Raw genomic sequence first — 24,454 nt, forward strand, 5'->3', positions numbered from 1 at the left:
ATTGGCAAAGGAACAAATACTAATTTTACTCTTTTGGATGCCACACCTTACTCTAGTCTTGACTAGTCTTGTTTTTAGAAATAAAACAATTCAAACATTTTTCTGTTTCAGCTTGAGTCTTTAATTCTTCCTATTAAAGGCCTAGAAGGATTCACATATAATGTACTGGTTCATACTAATGATATCAATAGAATCAGAAGCTAAACCAAATCATTCCAGTCTATTTCCTGAAATAGCCATTGAAAAATGACTCACTGGCAATGTGACTTACTGACAGCCAACAGAAACAAGAGCTCTGGTAAATCCACAGGTAAGTCCTACACTGTGATATTTCTTATCACTTGCCCCAAATTATGCCTTTCCTAATGCAACATAATTATTTTGAGAAATAGAGCTGATCCCCCAAATTCTAACATGCCTGGAGTTGCTTCTTGGGCTCTACTCAAATAATGGATTACTAATGTGGATCAACAAACACAATGATTTGGCATTTAATGATTTTACCAATGAGCCTGGAAAAACTTGGAAAATATTGCATATTATTCTCTCCAGGTAAAAATGTACCCTGTAAGCTATTTAGGCTGCCTGTCTTGGGACAGGAATCTGAGTTAGGTTTTTCATACTCTTCTATCACAGATCCCACCAGGGTTTTAATCAAATCTTCAGTGATTAGTATTTGTTACAGTGACTTTTTTCAGGGGGACAGTGAAAATGAGACTGTGAGGTACTGGTCTTGAACTCCTCTCCCTCACTTACCATAAGCACTCTTAGACACGGTTCCCCTGCAGCCACACACACCATAAAGGTTTACCATCAGGTAGACCTGACTATCTGACTCCCCATCCCATTAGCAACAAAGTCCTTTGGAGGTAAAGTTAACAGGAAAACCTCCATAAGGAACAGGGCAGGTGAACAAATGAAGCAGTAACTTGAGAGTATTCATCAAAATCAGAGTACCTTTTCCTAAGGGTACTCTGCTTAGAAGAAAACCTAGAAGAGATTAGAAGAGAAAGTCTAAGGAACAACTACTGCTACAACTCAGCTTTCAGATAAAGACCTGGGACCAAGAAGAGTTAAGATAATTTGTCTACTGTCATGGGAACTAGTGGTAGTCATGATGGCAACTGTGATCTCCCAACTGGATGAGCTAGGGATCAAATTTCCTGATTATCCAGGGAGATTTTCTTTTCTACACTACATCTTCCCCCAGGGGAACTAAAGGACTCTTAAGAGTTTACCTTCTTAAACCCAACAAGTAAATGATTTTATAACCTCATAGATGGTATTTTCTTCTCACCAATATTCACTTTCTTCTCTACTATGGTCTGACCCATTTTTCCCCACTAAGGGCAAGTACAAGGAATTACTGTCCAATACACAGGCTAGATGACTCTGTAAGTAGATTTTAATCACTACGGTGGGTAGAGAATTTTGAGTGGATCTGAGGTTCTATTACCAGTACGTTATGCTAGGCAGCCCTGCAATAAAACAGACAGAAGGACATGAGGTGATTTAAGGTGGGAAAGAAAATCAGTAATTTACTTAATCTATTAAGTCAAACTCTCCCAGCAAAGTCCATTTCTAGCTCAATTTTTCTTTGGTCCTCCTTTTAGCATATACTCCTCTTTTCCTCCTATTTACCTTTATTTTAATTCTGTTCTACCTTCTTACTAACTTAAAAATGGTTAGTAGTACAACTCATTCATGTCTGATCTCTACATACATGGGGGAAATACTCTGACTCACAAAGTGGTTTTATAAATTTAACAATTTTCAGACCACTTACTGAATTGGGCTAGAGGTAAAAAGGTAGACCTTACAAACAACAGTCACATACTCTTACTATCTCTGCTAGGAAGTTTAATGACTTGATTAGCTGGTTGCTGATACTAAGTTATTAAAAGGTATCTTACTAAAAATCATAAACTACTTTCAGCAATAGTGACTTCTATTATAGGAAATGTTGGCCTGCTGACCTAAAAGTTTATAGGACTCAGTAACTTCTTTCGCCAAATCAATCAAATCATTCCTAACATGTGCCATTAGTTCATTCATTCAGCAAACCACAGTTTACTATGTACCCATAAAGTTGTTCCAGTCACTGAGAAATAGAGTAGTGAACAAGGCAAAGTCCCCGCCCTCACCAAGTTTAGATTCTATTGACAGAGTTAGATGATACTTAAATAAACAATAAATACTTTTTAGGCTCTTGTTTAGCTTGAACCCAAGCTAAACTCACCCAAAAAATGTACACAATCACTGTAAACCCTACCCTACACATAACTATGATTAAAAAGCCACAGATTTCAAAAAAAGTACTTATCACTTTGCACATATATAGATGTCTCAACAAATAATATTCAACTGCATATTTAAAAAACAAAGCAGCAATAGAAATTGCAACAAAAAGCACAAAACTCAAGTAGTAACTCCTATTGACATATATCTGAAGGCTATTAGCTCTCCAAATGCCAACAGCATGGCCAACTGTTTTTTGGATAGTCTCCACTCCTGTTCCAACAATGGAGCTGTGAAATCATTGAGAGATAAGCTTCTGAGAACGATGCCCCACTAGTGGTCCAATTAATACAGTCAATATACAGAAAGAGCTTTAATCAGAAGACAGTGGTTACAGAACTGTGAGAGGCACAGCTAAATTAAACAATGCTGCTCCAAAGCCAGAGGGTTAATCTAAGGGTTAATCGTACATAAAAGTTGGCACAAGACTTGCTTTCTACCCATTTCTAATTTTATATATCTCTCTCTCCCACCCTTGCTCACTTGGCTTTCAAGTTACTCAGAGTAAGACAAGCTCTTTCTCAATTGAGCACCTTTGCAATGTTACTCACTCTGCCTGGACTGTGCTCCCCGGCCTGTCCCTCTCACCTTCCCAGCATGATGGCTCCTCCCCAGCATGTCTACTTCCTCAGAGACACTCTCTGACCGCTATATTAAAAAACTAACTCCTTATTTTCCCAATCACAGCAATCTATTCTTTTTTTCTTTCAGAGAACTTTTCAAAATCTATTTAATTATTTACTTGCTTATTTCTGTTTCCCCCACACGTCTGTAAGCTCCATGAAGGCAGAATCTTACTATCTTATTCATGATCTCCAATATCTAGCAAAGCATCTGGCACAGAGTAGGTGATGCTCAATAAATACTTGCGGGATTCATGTATATCTTGTAGACATGTATATTCCCATATAATTTGTGGGATTCAAGTATAGCATGTCAAGGTCATCAAAAACAAGAAAAGCCTGCAAAACTGTATGTATAGTCAAGAGGAGCCTAAGTAGACACGACAATTAAATGAAATGTGGTATTCTGGATGGGACTCTGGAACAAAAAAGGGACTTAGTTAATAATAATGCACCAATATGGGGTCATGAATTGTAATAAATGGTCCATTCTAATGTAAGATGTCAATAATAGGGGAAATTATGTGCAAGATAGAGGGGTACATAACTCTGTATATCATCTGCTCAATTTTTCTATAAATCTAAAACTACTCTAGGGGCGCCTGGGTGGCCCAGTTGGTTAAGCGTCCAACTCTTGATTTTGGCTCAGGTCATGATCTCACACTTCATGAGACCAAGCACCATGTCAGGCTCTGCACTGACAGCATGAAGCCTACTTGGGATTCTCTCTCCCCCTCTCTCTGCCCCTCCCCTACTCGCTTGCCCTCTCTCAAAAACAAATAAATAAACTTAAAATAAAACAAAACAAAACTATTCTAGGGGCACCTGGGTGGCTCAGTGGGTTGAGCGTCCAACTCTTTTTTTCTTTTTGTTTCTTTATCTTCGAGAGACAGACAGAGTGTGAGCAGGGGAGGGGCAGAGAGTGAGGGAGACACAGAATCTGAAGCAGGCTCCAGGCTCTGAGCTGTCAGCACAGAGCCCAACTCGGGTCTCAAACTCACAAACTGAGATCATGACCTGAGCTGAAGTCGGATGCTTGACCAACTGAGACACCAGGTGCCCTTGAGTGTCTAACTCTTGATTTTGGCTCAGGTCATGATCCCAGCGTGGGATCTGTGCTGAGTATACAGCCTGCCTGAGATTCTCTGTCTCTCTCTCTCTTTCCCTCCCTCTGCCCCTCTCTCCTGCTTCTGTGCACTCTCTCTTAAAAAAAAAAAAAAAGTCTTAAAAATAAAACTATTCTAAAAATTAAAGTTTCGGGTGTCTGCTGGCTCAGTGGGTAAAGCATGCAACTCTTGATCTCAGGGTTGTGACTTTGAGCCCCACACTGGGTGTGGAGATTACTTAAAAATAAAATCTTAGAAAAAATAATTATAAAATAAAAACTAAAGTCCATTCAAAAACAAATCTCCTGGTCAATGAGAGACTATTGGAAAGAAGTAAGGAAGGAAGGGAGGAAAAAATAAAAACTATCATATGCTACCAACAATATTAGAAGCCAAACACATTCATTAAAAGTCAAGATTCAGTTAAAATTAATTTTGAAATTTCTGAAATTAATCTTAACACCTGAATACTAATCATTTAAACCATCTCAACTGAAGAAAAGAATCAGAGATTGGGTTACATAGTCACACCCTAGGAAAGAAACTGATATAAATAAGTTAGATCTACCTAACAAAGGGGTTTCATGAGCATTGTTGTATAAACTGAAGAAAGGTTTTGATCAGAGTTGATCAAGCCAGAAGTAGATTTTATTTTAGGCTGAAATAATACATTTTAAAAGAAATTTCAGTATGTTGACACACAATGTTACATTAGCTTCAGGTGTACAATATCGTGATTTGACAATTCTATATGTTATGTCAATTGTAGAATGCTTTGCGGTATGATGACGAGATACTGCTGTTTTGACTATTAAAAAAAATCTACAGAATGCTGTTTTTTTGGTGTGTGTGTGTGTGTGTGTGTGTGTGTGTGTGTGTGTAAGGATGGGGTGATTACATAGTGTAAGTGAAGCAGCCCTGGATAGCTAACATTCACTATTCATGATATGTGACATTAAAATTGGGGGGGGGGGGGGCGCCTGGGTGGCTCAGTCGGTTAACCGTCCGACTTCAGCTCAGGTCATGATCTCGCGGTCCGTGAGTTCGAGCCCCGCGTCGGGCTCTGTGCTGACGGCTCAGAGCCTGGAGCCTGCTTCAGATTCTGTGTCTCCCTCTCTCTCTGACCCTCTCCCATTCATGCTCTGTCTCTCTCTGTCTCAAAAATAAATAAACATTAAAAAAAAGTTAAAAAAAAAGTGGGAGGGGGTACCTGGGGGGGCTCAGTCACGTAAGTGGCCTACTTTGGCTCAGCTCATGGTCTCATGGTTCGTGAGTTTGAGCCCTGTGTCAGGCTTGATAGCAGAAAACCCAGGTAATTCAACTCTGCCAATACTTGTATTTCATTTCAGCTAGTTGTTTCAACTTGTATTACACCAAGTTTTTCTTCAGAACAAATGGCAAAACTTGGTAACTTGATGGTAACCCTTCTGCCTTAAATTCTACCCTGTGCCAAAGTTCTAATGAACAACAAAATGGGCCAAGAGGTTAACCAGAAAAAGGGAGGAAGAATGAATTAGATACCTGTCAGTAAAGGTTCTTAATGAACAGAGTTGAAACTGATACCATGACTTCAACACTGAAAATCAAAAATACAGCACTCATGCTTTGGGGTCAGACTGCTTAGCTTACATGCTGACTTAATTATTTACTAATTCTGTGACCGTGGACAAATTACTTTGCTTTTCTTTATCTTATCTTTCCCATCTGTAGAACTGGATTAATAACAGTAGTTTCCTCATAGGTGTGTTGTGAAGATTACCTGAGTAGCACCTATCTGTTGCTTACACTGCTAAGTACATAGTAAGCACTTAATACCAACAATGATCATCACTAGCAAACAGGGGAAACCAAGAGTCCTAAGAGACCCTAAAAAGGTAGTTACTCTTATTTTACAAGGAGGAAGAAGTAAGCAAAACTATTAGGTTTCTCAAATTCAAGAGGAGTGGTGATTTTACAACTAGGAAGAGGGTTATTAATAAAAAACAAGAGAACTCCTTGCTTTTCTTTCATGACTTAGGTGCAGTCATCAGGAATGTATCTGTTTAGGAGGGACATGGCTAGTAGATTTGTCTGTAGATGGATCTAAAAGCCCTGTCACCTAGAAAAACACTTCATAAAAATGAAAGGGGATAGAGGAGAAGACAGACAAAGTCATACTCTTTAGTTTTTCCCCTCCTGCTTTATTCCCATTTGAGAAAGAAAGATAGGGCAGAGGCAAAGAAAGAAAGAAGGGAAAATAAATAAGAAAAGAGGAGACTCAGTAACCACTAGGAGGTATTCTTACTTAGAGCAAGATCTCAAGATGTAGTGACCAGTTTGTTCTCAATGGATCAAGCAGAAGTAGTTCTCAATCATTTAACTGAAAACAATTAAAACTAAGCATCAAAATATTTTATTTAATATAATCTACATCGGGGCTCCTGGGTGGCTCAGTTGGTTAAGCGTCTGACTTCAGCTCAGGTCATGAACTCGTGGTTTGTGAGCTCGAGCCCCACGTCGGGCTCTCTGCTGTCAGCACAGAGCCCACTTCAGATCCTCTGTCTCCCTCTCTCTGACCCTCCCCCACTTGCTTGTGCACGCTCTCTCTCTAAAGTACATGAACAAATAAAATAATCTACATCACCATCACTTTCTCATCAAGACTACCTCAGACTAGTTTTTGCTGTCCCACCCATACTCCTCTAGCACCCATTTTAAAAAGAATAAAATTTAAAAGCTGGGAGACATCAGGAGAAAGGAGGCAGATGAGAAGCCAGGTACATGGACATTAACTCCCACTGTCGTGCAATAACATATTGCCTGTGTTGGATCTGGAAGGGTAGGGAATTCATTCCATAGCACCTTCTGCGTTTCTGTCTTCGTTCCTAATAGTCCTGTCCTAATTCTAACCCTTTAGAAGAACAACTCAGGAAGGCAAAGGTGTTTAGAGTTGAAGCTTTAATGCTACACTTTCCATCATGAAAAAGAAACAAGACTGAACTTTTTGAGCAAGAAAAATGCTCTCACCACGAAGCAGCAGGTGGGGGCGGAGGTATGGCAGCACTGCAGGAGAAAAGCAGCACATACCTCGTGTTTGGCGCCATGTGGACTCCATGTAAGAGAAGTCAGCAAGGTTCTAACCCATGGAGTCTTCTGCTCATTTATAGGACAAAATGCCACTGAGAACAGACTAAAACAAAATCTGACAGGTTTTTGGGACACCAACGTACAAAAGGGAAGGCTTCAATTCTACCAAGTAGTTCACATTTAAAGGCTAAACTACTTATGAACCACAGTTCTGGGTTCTGGTCTACCTAACACAAAAAGCATGCACAAATGCAAACACCACCCCCTTCTATTTTATAGAACTCCTGTATTACCCAGTTAATTTGAAGATACAGGAAGACTGAAAACAACAAAAACAACAATAATAAAACACACACAACCATGCCTATTTACCTTGAATGGGATAAGAATAATGTGCTGGGCTTGGCTGGCTTGTGGTTAACCCTGTAGTGCAGGTAAGAACACTGTGTTGACTTGGAGATGGAGTCTGAATTAAACCACTTTCAGGTTTCATACCTGGCCACAATGCACCTGAATCAGATAAATTGGACCAATTACAAACAATACACTGGGACTGAGGAGCATGGTCATGCTTTCAAATATCCGCCAGTAGGTTTAAAACCTCAATCTTAAAAACAAAAGTAAATTTGCTTGTAAGAGAAAGTTACTGATTCTCCCACTCATAATATACCACAAGCAAATACAATTTCAAAGACTGGGGAGGGGAGCTATAGAAACAAAAATCTTGCCAAAATCCCAATAATGATATGTATATAAGTTCATTTCAATGGCTGGGGAAGACTGACCAGGGTTCAGAAAAAAAAGCTACTGACACTCAACTGGAGAATTTGTTGTAGAGAGTGCCTGATGATCATGAACAGTGGTAAATCATTTATCCATTGTCAAGGTGGGAGACATTTCATATAAGTTTAAAATTCACTTACCCTTTAAATAAGCACCAAATTTCTTAAAAATGTATTAAGTAGTACTTTTCTGCCTTCTTTAAGTTGGTTATTTTGTTACCTTCTGATTAGGAAAGACATACCTGCTTATTTTTATAAATTAAAACCATGACAGAAATATGTCAATTGGAAAAAATAAAGTCATATATAATCCCAGAACCCATACTTAACCACTATTACACTGTGCATAAGAGTGACTTAGATTTCTTTTATGTATTTTCTAATCTTTTTCTTTTAATAAAAATGGGATGTTACACAGTTCATAATTTGCTTTTCCACATAATATCTATGAAAGACATTTTTCCACGTCAGAACATATAAATCTCTCATACCGATAGACATCATAGCTGTTCACTTTTATTTTTATCACAATGCTCCTGAATGACAATCTTTCTAAAACATATTTATATCCTTTCCTGCCTTCTCAGCAGGGAGGAAATAGTGAACATACCTTTACATTTTCTCAGTATTGTCACAAAGATGAATAGTGTGCTGTGCTATATATATATTACAGAGACACCGCCAGAGGCTATGGGGATTTGTGAAGATGGGACTAAACAGAACTCAATTACAGTTCTGTATCACTTTGTTTCTTTCTGTGATCTGTACTTGACAATCTCTTGTCTCTCGCTTTATCTCCTTTGTCATCTGCAGTAACCTGGGAAACCATAAATGAAGCTTTGCTTCTACATGACAGCCTAAGGATGCCCTTTATGGTGAATAGTGTTGGTGATAATTTTGGCTATGCAAAAGTCTATTTAGAAAAAAAGCTTACTGTCTGGTTGTGCACTGTGTTCTGAACAGCTATGGTTGCTGGATCAGTGTTGTTGAAGGTAATAATTAGGTCCAAGAAGGTTCATCAATCACATTTCAGGTAAGAAATTAATACCATGGTCAGCCACAGCTTCAAATTCAACAGTAACTCATTTCATTTACTCCTAATCTGATACTGAATTTATAAAAATATAATGCATTGATAATAAGGCCCTCTGCTCACCAGGGCACTGAGATGTCTAGGTGCAACTCAGACCAGTAAAATTTGTTGATAAGTAAATGTAAGAGAGATGTGAAAATTTCAAATTTCCAAATTTCAAGGCAATTGCCTTGCCCCAAACTCTTAAAGCATAAAAAACAAAAGGGGTTTTCTTACCTATCAAACACATGAAATAACTTATCTGAGAAGAACGAAGAATACCATTGTCTTTAGCATGCATTAGGAGGGTCGGCGCCCATTCCACGCTCAGTTTATGATCATTTAAAAAGTCTTGTCCAGGTTAGCCACAGTTAAACTCCTAACTATATCTAAATTTCAACACTAAAAATACTTGAATATGTTATTTTTTAAACATTTATAATGTGAAATTTGAATATCAGTGCCATGATTCTTGGTGGTTGAGTATCACATTTTTTAGCAAACAAATTGCCATTTCAATGTCATGGTAACTTTCAGGTTTATTGCAATCAAGGTGATATTTTTTTTCTAAATAGGTTCTGAATCTTAGGTGTTGGATTTGTGAACATGTTTATATTACACTATATTAAAATACTATCTTATTGAGAATAGTATTACCTGAAAATGTTTTGCTAGTCTCATTATTTAGTATATATAAATTTAAATAATTTTAAATATAGTTTTAAGTTTTAAATAATTTTAAATAGAATTTTTTTTTCTGGAAGTAAATTGACTTTATTTGGCAACCTTCAACAAATGGAAGCTTTTTCTGCCGGTTTTCTTGTGTGCAACTGACCAATGCTAAATAAGAAACAAACCTCAAACTCCTTTGCTTTCATTTTTTTGTCTGACCAGCAAACCAACCTAATGAATTATTTTATTTTTATAGAAGAGATTTGCAAAATAGATTGTCATCTGTAATTTTTTTTTTTTAACCCAGCACTCAGTAGTATAATTGGCTAAAATTTTGTTGTTGATGGAATCCTAATGGTAATTACAAACGGAATAGAAAAACTGGGAGATTGAAATCTGAGTAATTTGAAGCAGCATTTTTATTTTATTTTTTTTTTAATTTTTATTTTTTTTAAGCATCAAAATATTTCATTTTATTTTATTTTTTTTTAATATATGAAGTTTATTGTCAAATTGGTTTCCATACAACACCCAGTGCTCATCCCAAAAGGTGCCCTCCTCAATACCCATCACCCACCCTCCCCTCCCTCCCACCCCCCATCAGCCCTCAGTTTGTTCTCAGTTTTTAAGAGTCTCTTATGCTTTGGCTCTCTTCCACTCTAACCTCTTTTTTTTTTTTTCCTTCCCCTCCCCCATGGGTTCCTGTTAAGTTTCTCAGGATCCACATAAGAGTGAAACCATATGGTATCTGTCTTTCTCTGTATGGCTTATTTCACTTAGCATCACACTCTCCAGTTCCATCCACATTGCTACAAAGGGCCATATTTCGTTCTTTCTCATTGCCACGTAGTACTCCATTGTGTATATAAACCACAATTTCTTTATCCATTCATCAGTTGATGGACATTTAGGCTCTTTCCATAATTTGGCTATTGTTGAGAGTGCTGCTATAAACATTGGGGTACAAGTGCCCCTATGCATCAGTACTCCTGTGTCCCTTGGGTAAATTCCTAGCAGTGCTATTGCTGGGTCATAGGGTAGGTTTAAATAGAATTTTAAATAAACTTTAAATAAAATTTCAAAGTATAAAATGTCTATAAACTGGCTCCTTTATAAAGTCAAAAACCAGGGCAAAAAGTCCAAGAAAAGTAGTGGAAGAGCTACTTACAGTAGTTTTCAATGTTTTTGACCAGAAACATGAAGTTGATATTTAATATATAATTATTTTATGAAGAACAGAAGAATAAAAGACCATATGAACACCGCCTCCAGCATCACAGTAGCCTGGCTCTTTAAGCATATAAATATCTTCCTTTAAAAGCACCCTTCCCAGAATTCCAAGTAATAGGGAACATGACCAAATGGTCTGACTATACAGCAATACTACCCACAGAGAAGAGGAAACCAAATCCTGGCTTCCTGACTCCTAGTCCACTGCTCTATGTCTACAACTACAAAGCTTATCAATTTGTTTTAAGCACCAAGATCCTGATGTGGAAGAACAGCTGGTCTAACAGTGGCAAATGAAGTCGAGTGCTATCCTTTTGCTGCCCCACACTGGGGTCTTATCACAAACTATACCCAAGTTTTCTCACCACAAACATTTCACTATTGGTTAGTCACTAACCAAACTAATTTGAGCAGCTCAGTTTATAGTAATACGTATCAGACTAGTAGATCTTTAGAGAAAGTTAGTTTGGTTAGGAACTGAAGTATATGCCAATGGTTAGGGGAAAAAACACATGAAAGAATATCTTGGTTTGTTGATATGACCGCTCATTGGAATGACTTACTATAAATACTAAGTAATTTAATCTGAATACTTTTCCTAATTATAAAGCGAGTAGATGTATATTATAGAGAATTAAGAAAACATAGAAAGTATAAATAAAAAAAATTGCACAGTCTCACTACACAGGAAAAAACTACAGGCAGTTCTTGCTTTTGTACGGGACTGTGTTAACTGAAACCTGTACACGCTGGAGCAGTGGCCTCACTTGGTATGGCGCCATGGTAATGGAGATCAAATCTGTAGTGCCTACACTGTGAACATTCACATTTTTTCTTCCAAATTATTCTTTATGTATACATTTTTAAAAATACTAACTTGGCATATTATATTGCTTTTAGTTTTACATGTTGCTTTTTAAAATTAATAAGAAACTTTTCTCAAGATGCTGAATATTCTTTAAGAATGTGAATTTATTAGGGGCGCCTCGGTGGCTCATTAGGTTAGGCATCTGACTCTTGATTTCAGCTCAGGTCATGATCTTGCAGCTCATGAGTTCAAGCCTCACATGGGGCTCTATGCTGACAGCTCAAAACCTGGTTGGGATTCTCTTCCTGCCTCTCCCCTGCTTTCTCCCTCTCGCTCTCTCAAAAATAAACTTTAAAAAAAAGAATGTAAATTTATTAGAATATGGTTAATAGTTTTCCATTCTATAAATTGCAATGTAACATACACATTTCAATTCAATGTGTAGGCTGTTTCCAATCTTTTGCTGTTATAAATGCTATGGTAAATATCTTAGTAAAATTTTTGTGGTATCTCTAATTAGTTCCATGGGCTGAATCCCTAGAAGTGAAATTACTGAGGGAAATAGCAAAAATTTAATCCTTAAGGCTATTAATACATATTATCAAATCTCCATCTCACATAGAGTTCTTTTAAATGAAGCTGCAACAGTGGCAGCTAAGGCAATCTTTTATGAGCCCCTAAAAATAAATGCGTGTCCCTTTCCTCCACTGAGATCACTGGAAGTTAACTGTCTAATCCTTTCTGCTGTCCTACAACATTTCTATGTAGCTCTTAAAAAGAATATGACCACTATTCCTTTATTTTTACAGACTGTTTACAATATAAGCTTCCTAGATTTCCCTTAGTCTTCTCCTTTCATTAAGAGAAGGAACATTTTTGGGGCGCCTAGGTGGCTCAGTTGGTTAAGCGTCCGACTTCAGCTCAGGTCATGATCTCGTGGTCCATGGGTTCGAACCCTGTGTCGGGCTCTGTGTTGACAGCTCAGAGCCTGGAGCCTGCTTTAGATTCTGTGTCTCCTTCTCTCTCTGCCCCTTCCCCACTCATACTCTCTTTCTCTCTAAAAAAGGAATAAACATTAAAAAAAAATTTTTTTTTTAAAGAGAAGGAAAATTTTTAACTGCAAACTCAACTCTCAGACACAGACCAAATTTATGAGCACTTCTGAATTAAAAAGACCTGGGTTCAATTCTAACCCCAAGCATTTACTTAATTCTATGACCCCAGGCTAGTCACTTGATCCTTCTAACAAGCCTGTTTCCTCATCTATAAAAAGGGATAATGCTACTACTTACTCCCTAGGACTGTTTTAAAGATTAAATAAGACAATAATGTAAAGTGTGAGGTACTTATTCTCAGCATACTGCACGGTATATAAGGCACTTCAAAAACATTAGATAACGTTACTACAATGAGATTTTCTGAAGCTCACTGCATCTGAAATAACAGACTACCAAATCTAGTTTTGGTGCAAATAGGCAGCACTACGATAAAATTGCCAAATCTTCATTAGAAAAAATAGTGTTTTATATTTGAGTGAACACATTTATAAAAAGAAAAAAAAAGCCATATCTGTAATTTCCTTAATAAATTCTGAGAATATGCCATATCTATCATTCACATTACCCCAACCTAAATCTCTCTCCAGTAAGTTTCATATATTACTTAAGTCAATTTAGCTGATTCTCTTCTCTTAGAAATACTGATGGAAGAATTTATGAAACAAGTCTCCCTCATTCCCAAATATAAAACAAAACCAAATTAACAGAAGAGCCTATTTATAAATACTTCTTTACAATATAAAGTTTCCTTCAAGTTTTTAACAAGGATCTATCATACAATTTTCTTTTTTTCTTTAATACAAGGGAAATACAGCGATCATAAAAGATACTACAATATGCACATAGCATTATGTTAGGTATTCCATAATCTGAGTTCAGAGATACAATAGGAGTTTTATTTAATACTGAACGGCAGGAATGACCAACTGTTCAACAATGTCATAGGGCTCTGGAATTGGTGATAATGAATTTAAATCAAAACAGAAGGTAAAAAACCAATATAAATATACTTACTTTATACTTGCTAGTTGTTACTAGTTAGCTGTTGAAAAATTAGCTTTCACATACCCACAAAGATATAAGCACAAACATATACTGAGAGTTCTGTTTCCAAAAGGACTGCTCAGTTTTGGCTGGTTACATATATAACAAATTTAAGATTTTAGTAAACTGGCTGATACTGACATGCGTGGAGGCATAGACTTACAAACAGGGAAACAAGAGCTGTTTGTCTTCTCTCATGAAGTTATCAACTACCACTATCATTAAACATAACCCCCATTGTTTCTAGTAGTTTTCAGAAGCCAAGGAGTGCTAACAAGCCTAAAACTAAGAAAGCTGTCACTATCATAAAGACTAGCCAAATGGGCCAGGAAAAGTAGGAATGTAGAAACCAAAGGCAGGCAGCACTAATACATCCAGAATCTGTGGCAATCTGTTTAGATGATTTTTTTAATTTCCAACTAGTTTCGGTAAAGGTTACAGAGATATAATTTTAACACGCTGCACATGTGAAAATAATATAGGATTCTCTCAATTTTCTAAAACTAGTTTCTAGGAAACCAGGGAATGGGCAATAAAGCACCCTACACATATCAATTTACACACACAAAGAAAAATCAGCGCAGATATTAAGCGCTCAAAGAGTTTCAAACTGGCTTCGAGTAAAGCATTCTAATTCGCAGTTCATGTCCAAGATGCCTAAAACCAAAGAACAAACTACGCACAAAATAAGGCTATGCAATATTGGGGGTTCTCCTCATTCTAAGATGACTTTTTGGTTCAGCAGAGTAACAATTGATCAGTTTGGGGCAGAGGGAGGAAAGAGGGAGAAACTGACAAAAAGAAAAAAAAGAGAGAGAGTAAACTAGAAGGCATATTCTATCTGGATAGTTAGATTACCTGGTTTTAGCAAGAAACGGAATCACCTTAAAATGTATTAATTATGCTTACCTAACCATGGTAACATGTTTTATAATAAAGAAACTAATAGTAATTCTTCAAAGAGTTTCCCAAACACTTAAAGATTCCAAGCTTTACAGTCAAGGTTTAGTACCTTGGAAATAGCTAAATGTTAATAGATAAACAAGTGAGTACTGAAAGTTTTAATTTTATTTACCATGCATCAAATATACCGTTGGAAAAGTTGCACACCCAACTTCTATCACACTTGTAACTGAGTAGGTACTCTGTAAAGAATAACCCATCTTTCAGCATCCTGATGAGCCATTCTTGACTTTTGGGGAAAGATCGACGTTTTGGGGGGATAAAATCAATAGTCTTAGAAACTGCTTATAATAAGATGCCTTACCAAAAGGAGGTAGTCCATACGTTTGGGTTGCCTGAGGGTAGACAGCATAGGGTTGAGACTGCTGTAGTGTCTGGTACTGAGTCTGCCCAGGGTAAGCAGTTTCCGAAACAGGAACTGAGAGGATATGTGCATAAGGTCTAGAAAAGTTCAAGAAAACAAAAACTTTCATGTGTGATTTATTTTTAATGAATAACAGAGGAAATAGCTAATACCACTAAAAGCAAAGAATCAGCAATGAGGAAACTAACCTTCCACATAAAATGTCTCTTACTATGGCCAGAAAAAACTAATTTTTCCTTTCCAAGTTCTACAATCACCTAAGAAACAATTTTATGGAAAATGTAATATCCTCCCAAGGTCCAATCACCATGCTGTGACCATTTTTGATATACTATATGCCAGGCCCCTTGTGAGATACAAAGACAGATAAACTTATCTACATAGAGAATAAACCCCAACATAACAGAAGACTGGACAGAATGGGATTCACAAATGGCTCTTATTCTCCACCCAGCCCTCTGGGCCAAACTAAGAGGGAAAGTAGGACTTGAAAAAGAGGGTTAGGCTGGTAAAGAAAAAGCAAGCGACCACTACACATCAAAGAACAGGGAGCAGAGGTGGGCCCCAATATCCCCAGATCAAGTCTACAAAATAGAAGCCAGGTAACTAATAAAATGTGACAAGTCCCAGACAGGACTCGGAATCTCCCCACAGACATTCAAGCCAGAATACACCTGCCACTAGTTGCAGCCAACCACATCAGGTTTAGCAGGAATTTGAATTCAGCAGTGGAACTTCTGGGACTTTTAGCTAGATGACCTGGTCATTTCGTCCATGCAATAAAATGGCCCCACATTTTATGCACTGAATTTTTAGATACAAGTTATTTTATTTGGTGAGTTATACTGTACTTATAATGTAATCAAGTGTTTTATGTATCACATAAGTCTTAACAATAAAATACTGTAAGGAAGGGGTGTTTCAGAACAGGAAAGATTTTTTCCAACTTTGGGGGAAAGCAAAATGAAGAAAGGCTGTGTGAGCTGAGCAGATAAAACGTGCAGAAATGGGACAGAATGGGTATTTAAGGAAAAGAGAAAAACTCTGGCAAAGGTATAGAGGAAGGAAAACAAGGGTTTAAGCTTGCAAAGACAAGAGATTATATTAAAGCATGTACGTAAAGGGGCGCAGCAAGAAAAAGAAAGACAGCAAAGACCTCGAACACCAGGCTAAAAGAGTTCAGACCAGGGGCGCCTGGGTGGCGCAGTCGGTTAAGCGTCCGACTTCAGCCAGGTCACGATCTCGCGGTCCGTGAGTTCGAGCCCCGCGTCGGGCTCTGGGCTGATGGCTCGGAGCCTGGAGCCTGTTTCCGATTCTGTGTCTCCCTCTCTCTCTGACCCTCCCCCGTTCATGCTCTGTCTCTCTCTGTCCCAAAAATAAATAAACGTTGAAAAAAAAAAAAAAAAATTTTAAAAAAAAAGAGTTCAGACCAATCGGAAACAGCTAGGAGTCACTGAAATTGTTGAGCAAAGAATGACAAGATCAGAGCTGTTCTTTAATAAAGATTAATTTGACATTGCTTTGTAACATGGATTAGAAGGGGGAGAAAGTCAAAATAGAGGTTTGGTTAAAAAATAGCTATAATGCAATGGTTCATGTAAGTGCTAAAGATGTCTGAATTAAGATAGAAGGCATAGCAAATAAGGTGTTCTGAACGCAACAGGTATGTAAATATTTTTTGAGTAGGCAAATGAATTTGGAATATGCAACATATTCACATCTATTCTTCCTAGTCAGATATGAGACCAAGAAATAGCTCAGGTTGTAGTTGTGAATCAAGTCACATGGGAAAAATTTTAAATCTTGGTGACTTCAAATGACTGATCTCCAGATATGCTAAATATCACAATATCCTTTTTTCGTATAGTGTCTTTATAGCTCAAAGTATTTTCTTATCTCCTTCATAATGATCTCAGAGAATAATAAGTTCAGTCATTTCACAGAAGAAAATCACATGAAAATGACTGGCCCAAAGGTGCTCTTAGTATTCCAGATCAGATTAAAATTTGAAGAACTCATTGAGTTGACCTTTTAGTTATTTCTTAACTGATTAAAAATTCAAAAGGTAAAAATGGGCACAAAAAGGAAAAAAAAATTATCAGTTTTCTTTTTTTAACAGTCCCATGGGTATCACACACCTCTGTTACCAATTTCTTTGTGTTCTGCCTATGTAAGCACCTGGGAATTCATCCTACTTTAATAACACACCCATGTATATCAATTTATGTGCAGGCTCACCCTTTATTAACACACAATTGGTAGTCTGGCATATGCACAGTTCTGCACCTACTCATGCCGGAGATGACTAACTTATGGATCTTAAATGCTGATCTTACCTGTTGAAGGCCCAAAATGTTGCCTCTTAGTGACTGCAACCCACTAAGCCTAACTTCAAGCCTAGTTCTACTTTCAGGACATTCCTAAAACAATTAAGCTGAGAAGTCCCGCTAGAAGACTGGCTTGAGCTGTGTTTATTGATTTATCAAGGTAGACAAAAGCGAGAATGATCAGAGGTCAATCAGCATTATGCTTTGATAACTAACAGTATTTTCATTTTCAGTGACTATTCACTTAGAGCAAGCTCCTGGGCAACAGTGATCTATTCCAGGCAACTATCTACTTTTTCCAAGTATGTTACAGAGACTCTACATTTAGAGGGAATAAAAAAATTGGTGTAGGAACAGAAACAAGAGAGGTGAAATTAAGTTAAATGTCAACTTAATAAGCTAAGTATCAAATTAAATTTTGAAATGAACCTAAAGGCATATAGATTTTTGAAATAATTATTGAACTTACTTTGCAGAATACATTTGTGAGGTATAATCATTGGATGAGCGAGGGATGTAATCGGTGCATGTCATAACTGAAAGAAAGATATCACCAGGTAAAAAGTTAGAACATTCCAAAAATGAAATGAGAAAACCACATATCTCACTGTATAGTCTTTCAAATAACAGAATACAGCTTGGACATCAGAAACTGAGGAAGACTATGCAATAGAAAATACTTCTCTCTTACAGTAATGGGTTTAGAGACTTTTAGAGACAGTGAAAGAAGCCAGAATGTGGGGGGTATGGAAAAGAGCTGAAGGTTAGTTCCAGCTCATCTCTAGCTTCATCCATCACCATAGATGAAGCAACCTCCTAAGTGTTCACTGTATTCACAGGCAAACTTCAAAAGTAAGATCCAGATCTAAGAAACCACAATGTATTTCTTCAGCTTGTTCATTCTCTGGGTGCTTCCACTATTCTGAGTAAAAGGCCCTAAGAATGACTTGCAGGAAGACAGATTTGGGGGGAAGTACCCAGTTTTATTAGAAAACTGTTGCTAGTGCTGTGTATAATGCAGCAAAAGATGCAAGTATGCTTCTATACCACTATTTTTTCAGCTTGTAGTTAAGGTTTTAAGTTTGGCAAAGCAAAGACAGATCCGAGGAACTGATGTGATTCTCTGATGAACCATCAAGTAAAGAGACTTTCACAGCTAGTGTCCTCTTTGACCCCCATGACTTCATCTAAAATAGCTTCTGTGAAGGCTGGACCCTCATGATTTCATCTGTAAATATTCAGCTCAAGTCTGACAGGTAGGCACTATTTCAGGCCATGTTGTAGACAGAATTATATGATAAAGAACTTGTACCAGGCCCCTGAACTGTCCAAGAACTTCCTTTAACATCTATAAAGGAGGTTGCTCTATTATAGGGATTAAGAGTAAACCAACTAACTTTACATCTAGCTGGGTTTCCCGAATGTCTGAAGTAAAAAGGGAACTCTGGTCATGATGAGGGGCCAATTCATGCCCAACAGTGAGACAAATCGACATCTGTGAGTTAGGCATAAAAGATCTTATCCACTGTCATTGTTCAAGGTCTTTAAAAATACTGGAAATTAGGGGTGCCTGGGTGGCTCAGTTGGTTGGGCATCCGACTTCAGCTCAGGTCATGATCTCGCGGTTCGTGAGTGCGAGCCCGCGTCGGACTCTGTGCTGACAGCTCAGAGCGTGGAGCCTGCTTCAGATTCTGTGTCTCCCCCTCTCTCTGCCCCTCCCCTGCTCGCACTGTTTCTGTCTCTCAAAGATGAACAAATGTTAAAAATTTTTTTTAAAAGTAGTTACTGTTGTAGATCACATTCATCCATAATCATTTTGACAAAAATGAAGGAGATCTCAATTAGGTCTAAAGTTCTTACCATCCATCACATAAAACATAATTTCATTTGAATTCTGCATAATGGTTCCTTCTCTGCTGACAAGTACTTTCAAAACCCCAACCCCTCTCCTCCTCTAATTTAATTTAATTCTCGAAGAGACTGACAAAACATCCTGGGAGATTTAGGTTCAATATTAACTTCTCTATAGAATGAATGAGGCTTTATCTTTGCTGGACTTAAGAACCATGAAAGGATTATAAACAGTCAAGGCATAAGCTGCTATAATACTAGAATAGCAGCAGTGAAGATGAGGCACAACCTTGAAACATATTCTGAAGGTAAAACTAACAGGACATTCTGATGGATTTGTATATAAGGAATGAGGAAAACAGGGGAATACAGGATAATTCCTATGTCTTCAACTTGAACAACTAGAGGGACGATTAAACCACTTCCTAAAATGGGGAAGTTTGGGACAAGAGGTTTGATAGGGGCTAAGGGAATAAAATACTTTCACACATTTTAAGTACAAATTTCCTTTCAGATATCTAAGTGGAAATGTCAAATAGGCAGTTAAATCAGGGGAGAGGTCAGACTGGAAATAAAAATTTGGAATTCATTAACAATGTATACAATATTTGTTTTATTTTTTAATGTTTATTTATTTTTGAGAGAAAGCGCAAATGAGTAGAGGAGGGACAGAGAGAGGGAGACATAAGGTCCAAAGTGGGCTCTATGCTGTCAGTGCAGAGCCCGATGTGGGGCTCAAACTCATGAACCGTCAGATCACGACCTGAGCTGAAGTCGGATGCTTAACCAACAGAGCCACCCAGGCACCCCAACAATGTATACAATATAATAATGTAATGGATGAGAGGATGCAGAAAGAGAAAAGATGGTGGACTCAAAATAAATCCTGAAGCCCACCTACATTCGGAGTTCAGACAGAGGAAGAAGGGCCAAGAAAGGAGAAAGGCGGGAGGAAAAATGGTGAGGCAGAATATGAGAAGAGAGAAACATGCACTAGAACTAGTACTCTCACAGTAACTGAAAATAACTGATGACCTTGACAAGAGCAATTTCATTGGAAGAGTGGTGACAGGAGCAAAATTTGAGAGGGCTGAAGAATTAATGGGAGACAAGAAAACAAAAGGGCAACTCTAGGGGCTCCTGGGTGGCTCAGTCGGTAGAACGTCCGACTTCGGCTCAGGTCATGATCTCACGGTTTGTGAGTTCAAGCCCTGCGACGGGCTCTGTGCTGACAGCTCAGAGCCTGGAGCCTGCTTCGGATTCTGTGTCTCCCTCTCTCTCTGCTCCTTTCTCTCTCTCTCTCTCTCTCTCACTCTCTCTCTCTCTCTCTCAAAAATAAACATTAAAAAAAAAATTAAAAATAAAAAAAAAAAAGAAAAAAGAAAAGAAAAGGGCAACTCTTTCCAGAGGTTCCAATGGGTCATGGGACAAAGAAAAGGCATGAAACTAGTGGGGAATGCAGAACCAAAGGAAGATTTTGTTTGTGTTTTAAGACCACAGATACTGGGTCATGTCTCTTTACTGAGAGGAAGAATTAAGAAGAGAAGAAGAATGTGGGGCACCTGGGTGGCTCAGTCAGTTAACCATCCAACTCTTGATTTCGGCTCAGATCATGATCTCACAGTTCATGGGACCAAGCCCTGTACTGGGCTGTGTGCTGACAGCGTAGAGCCTGCTTGGGATTCTCTCTCTGCCCCTCCCCCACTTACGTGCACATTTTCTCTCTCAAAATAAATAAACTTAAAAAAAATGTTTAAGAGAAGAGAAGAAGAATGTGATGATACAGGAGTGGTCTTAGGGGAGGATAAGAAGGGATTGGACACAGAGCACAAAAGGTCTTACCTCTGGAGCAAGAATACTATTTCCATTCTGATGAGAATGAAGCAAGAAAACACGGGTACAAACACAGGTAGGCTTGAAGATTTGGTGGTAGAGGGATGATAAGGGAGTTTCTTGTCTGACAACTGCTATTTGCAAAGGAGCCATCAATTAAGGATGAGGAAGGTGAGTGAGGGTATAGGTACTTTAAGAGGAAAAGAGGTGGGGCGCCTGGGTGGCTCAGTTGGTCAAGCGTCTGACTTCAGCTCGGGTCACGATCTCGCGGTCCGTGGGTTCGAGCCCCGCGTCAGGCTCTGGGCTGATGGCTCAGAGCCTGAAGCCTGCTTCCGATTCTGTGTCTCCCTCTCTCTCTGCCCCTCCCCCATTCATGCTCTGTCTCTCTCTGTCCCAAAAATAAATAAACATTTAAAAAAAAAAAATTAAAAAAAAAAAAAAAAAAGAGGAAAAGAGGTGTGAATTACCAAAAGGTAAAACTCATTAGGGAAATGGGGAAATGCAATAGGATTTCTAAGCATGATGGGTGCCTACTTGAGGCGTTGTAATAAGTCAACTAGGTATATAATTTAGCCAATATTTAGCTATTTGAATACACTATGGAGAAAATGGGGAGTTATATTAAATTAGCAAGAAGAGGGGCGCCTGGGTGGCGCAGTCGGTTGAGCGTCCGACTTCAGCCAGGTCACGATCTCGCGATCTGGGAGTTCGAGCCCCGCGTCAGGCTCTGGGCTGATGACTCAGAGCCTGGAGCCTGTTTCCGATTCTGTGTCTCCCTCTCTCTCTGCCCCTCCCCCGTTCATGCTCTGTCTCTCTCTGTCCCAAAAATAAATAAACGTTGAAAAAAAAAATAAAAAAAAAATAATAAATTAGCAAGAAGGGTTAGCAAGGAGAGGCTTTGCAAGAAGGCTTAGCAAGAATAGCTCAAGAGGCAAAGTTACTGAAGGTATCTGTAATAGAGTTATTATAATAAAGAGCCACAGAATATCTGCTGAGTAAAATGGGACATCAAGGCAGGCAGATGTGATGATGGGTACTGACTGGATAAGTCATCTACATGGATTTTGAAATCACTAAGAACAGTAAGGGTTTGGATGGAGAAGAAAACAAAGATCTAGTTTTTAAAGAGCAAAATGACTAGGAGTTCAGTCTAGGGTAAAAAGAAAGGTAGGGGGAGGCATAAATATAGACTTCAAAGGAACTAGAGTTTTTGAAGGAAAAAAGAGAAAAATCATTTAGAAGCAGCAAGAGATTCAACTTAATTCCTGGCCTTCGAATATAAAAGGAACAGGTTTATTTCTTGGGGATGAGTGGGACATTAAAAAAATTAGAGAGACTTTTCACTGATTAGAGCAGTTTCCCACAGAATGAACAGTTTCTCACATGCATCAGAATCACCTAGCTATCTTCTTGAAAATATAGATTCCCATCCACATCAGATCTATTGAATGTGATAATCTATGAAAATGAGGCTGGAATTCTACACTACAAATAAGCACTCCAGATGATTCTTAAGTATGCTAAAAGTTTGAGAACTACTAGAATAATATATACAACTCAAGACATATCATTTTCTAATATATGGAAGTATATAAGGTTAAGCATAACCTGTTAAGAGAAGAAACATCCCCTAAACAAGTATCTTGTTAAAGAATACAATAAAGAATACAAATTTAGGGGCGCCTGGGTGGCGCAGTCGGTTAAGCATCCGACTTCAGCCAGGTCACGATCTCGCGGTCTGGGGGTTCGAGCCCCGTGTCAGGCTCTGGGCTGATGGCTCGGAGCCTGGAGCCTGTTTCCGATTCTGTGTCTCCCTCTCTCTCTGCCCCTCCCCCGTTCATGCTCTGTCTCTCTGTCCCAAAAATAAATAAAAAACGTTGAAAAAAAATTAAAAAAAAAAAAAAGAATACAAATTTATTCTTTTAAAGTGTGTGGTAAAATATGGAGGGGCAATGAGATTTAATTTCAGGGAGCACTATTTGCCCTATGGAGGCAATCTGGAGGAGTATGTGGGTATGCCAGAGAAACTTACATCTCTGCAAGAATAAATCAGAACACTCTACAAGCTTTTGTCCATGCATGAATGCATCTGTTCTATCAGAGAAAGTAGGCTGGTAAGTGGAGGATGTATCTTATTGAGCTGGATCTCCCTTAGGGCCCACTATTAATCTCGGGTTCTGAGGGGATTACTTTTCTTTTTTGGCATAAATTGACAGGTAGAATCATTTGGTTATTAGAAAGGTGGAAAAACATGAAAACCTCCAGAAGAGCAGTCAGAGGTTGGCCTACAAACTTTTCTGATGGTAAGGCATATTACCTATAGAACATCCAACTTCTTTTTTTTTTTTTTAATTTTTTTTTAATGTTTATTTTTTTTTTTTTAATTTTTTTTTTCAACGTTTTTTTTATTTATTTTTGGGACAGAGAGAGACAGAGCATGAATGGGGGAGGGGCAGAGAGAGAGGGAGACACAGAATCGGAAACAGGCTCCAGGCTCCGAGCCATCAGCCCAGAGCCTGACGCGGGGCTCGAACTCACGGACCGCGAGATCGTGACCTGGCTGAAGTTGGACGCTTAACCGACTGCGCCACTCAGGCGCCCCTGTTTATTTATTTTTGAGACAGAGAGAGACAGAGCATGAACGGGGGACGGGCAGAGAGAGAGGGAGACACAGAATCCGAAGCAGGCTCCAGACTCTGAGCTGTCAGCACAGAGCCCAACGCGGGGCTTGAACTCACAGACTGTGAGATCATGACCTGAGCCGAAGTTGGAGGCTCAACCGACTGAGCCACCCAGGCGCCCCAAGAACATCCAACTTCAAAACAAAAATAAAGTCAAGTGTGACTCCTCAGGTAAGTGGATTCCATGCAATTTTGTCCCTCAGCTGGTATGTCAATAAAGTTTATATGGGAGCACGGGGATGAACACACACACACACACACACACACACACACACACACACACACACGGAAAGGAAAGGCTTCTGTACATATGGGACAAAAAAGGCAGTCAGTGAAAACCAATTATAAAAGAACAGCATTACCTATAGGAATACCTCTTCCATCATGCACAGAATATAGTACTTACTTTCCTCTGACATGGTAAGGTTTGAAGCAAGGCTTGAAGTTTCAGGTTTCTGATCACTGACTTCAGGGCTGCTCACTTGACTGAGAGAACCAAAATGAATACATTAGTCCCTCATGGACTTGCTGCATTGCTTAAAGTGATTACATCAAACCCATTTCTTCCTAGGCTATACAAGTAGGAGGCAAAGTAAGTCTTCCTCATGGTATTATTATTATTGGTTTTAGCAGCTACCTGAAGAGCTAGGGTCAAGGGTAGTGTACCCTCAGCATG

General features: G+C 38.5%; 1 protein-coding gene across 3 annotated transcripts in view; it reads right to left on the bottom strand.

The window, feature by feature from the left end:
* Nucleotides 1-24,454, bottom strand: part of EYA3 (EYA transcriptional coactivator and phosphatase 3) — a 106,261-nt gene that overhangs the window by 37,577 nt on the left and 44,230 nt on the right. For 2 of the 3 annotated variants that reach the window (XM_086716177.1, XM_025931910.2), the window contains exons 4-7: nucleotides 24,185-24,264; nucleotides 17,883-17,949; nucleotides 15,027-15,163; nucleotides 7,466-7,603 (exon numbers count right to left, since the gene is read on the bottom strand). In XM_086716177.1, coding sequence (XP_086572303.1) covers nucleotides 7,466-7,603; nucleotides 15,027-15,163; nucleotides 17,883-17,949; nucleotides 24,185-24,264 — 422 coding nt within the window. The remainder of the gene's footprint in view (nucleotides 1-7,465; nucleotides 7,604-15,026; nucleotides 15,164-17,882; nucleotides 17,950-24,184; nucleotides 24,265-24,454) is intronic. The other variant, XM_025931916.2, reaches the window with a different exon arrangement.

Source organism: Puma concolor, chromosome C1 (assembly GCF_028749965.1).
Source record: "Puma concolor isolate L17-30 chromosome C1, mPumCon1.1.hap2, whole genome shotgun sequence".
NCBI classification, from domain to species: Eukaryota; Metazoa; Chordata; class Mammalia; order Carnivora; family Felidae; genus Puma; species Puma concolor.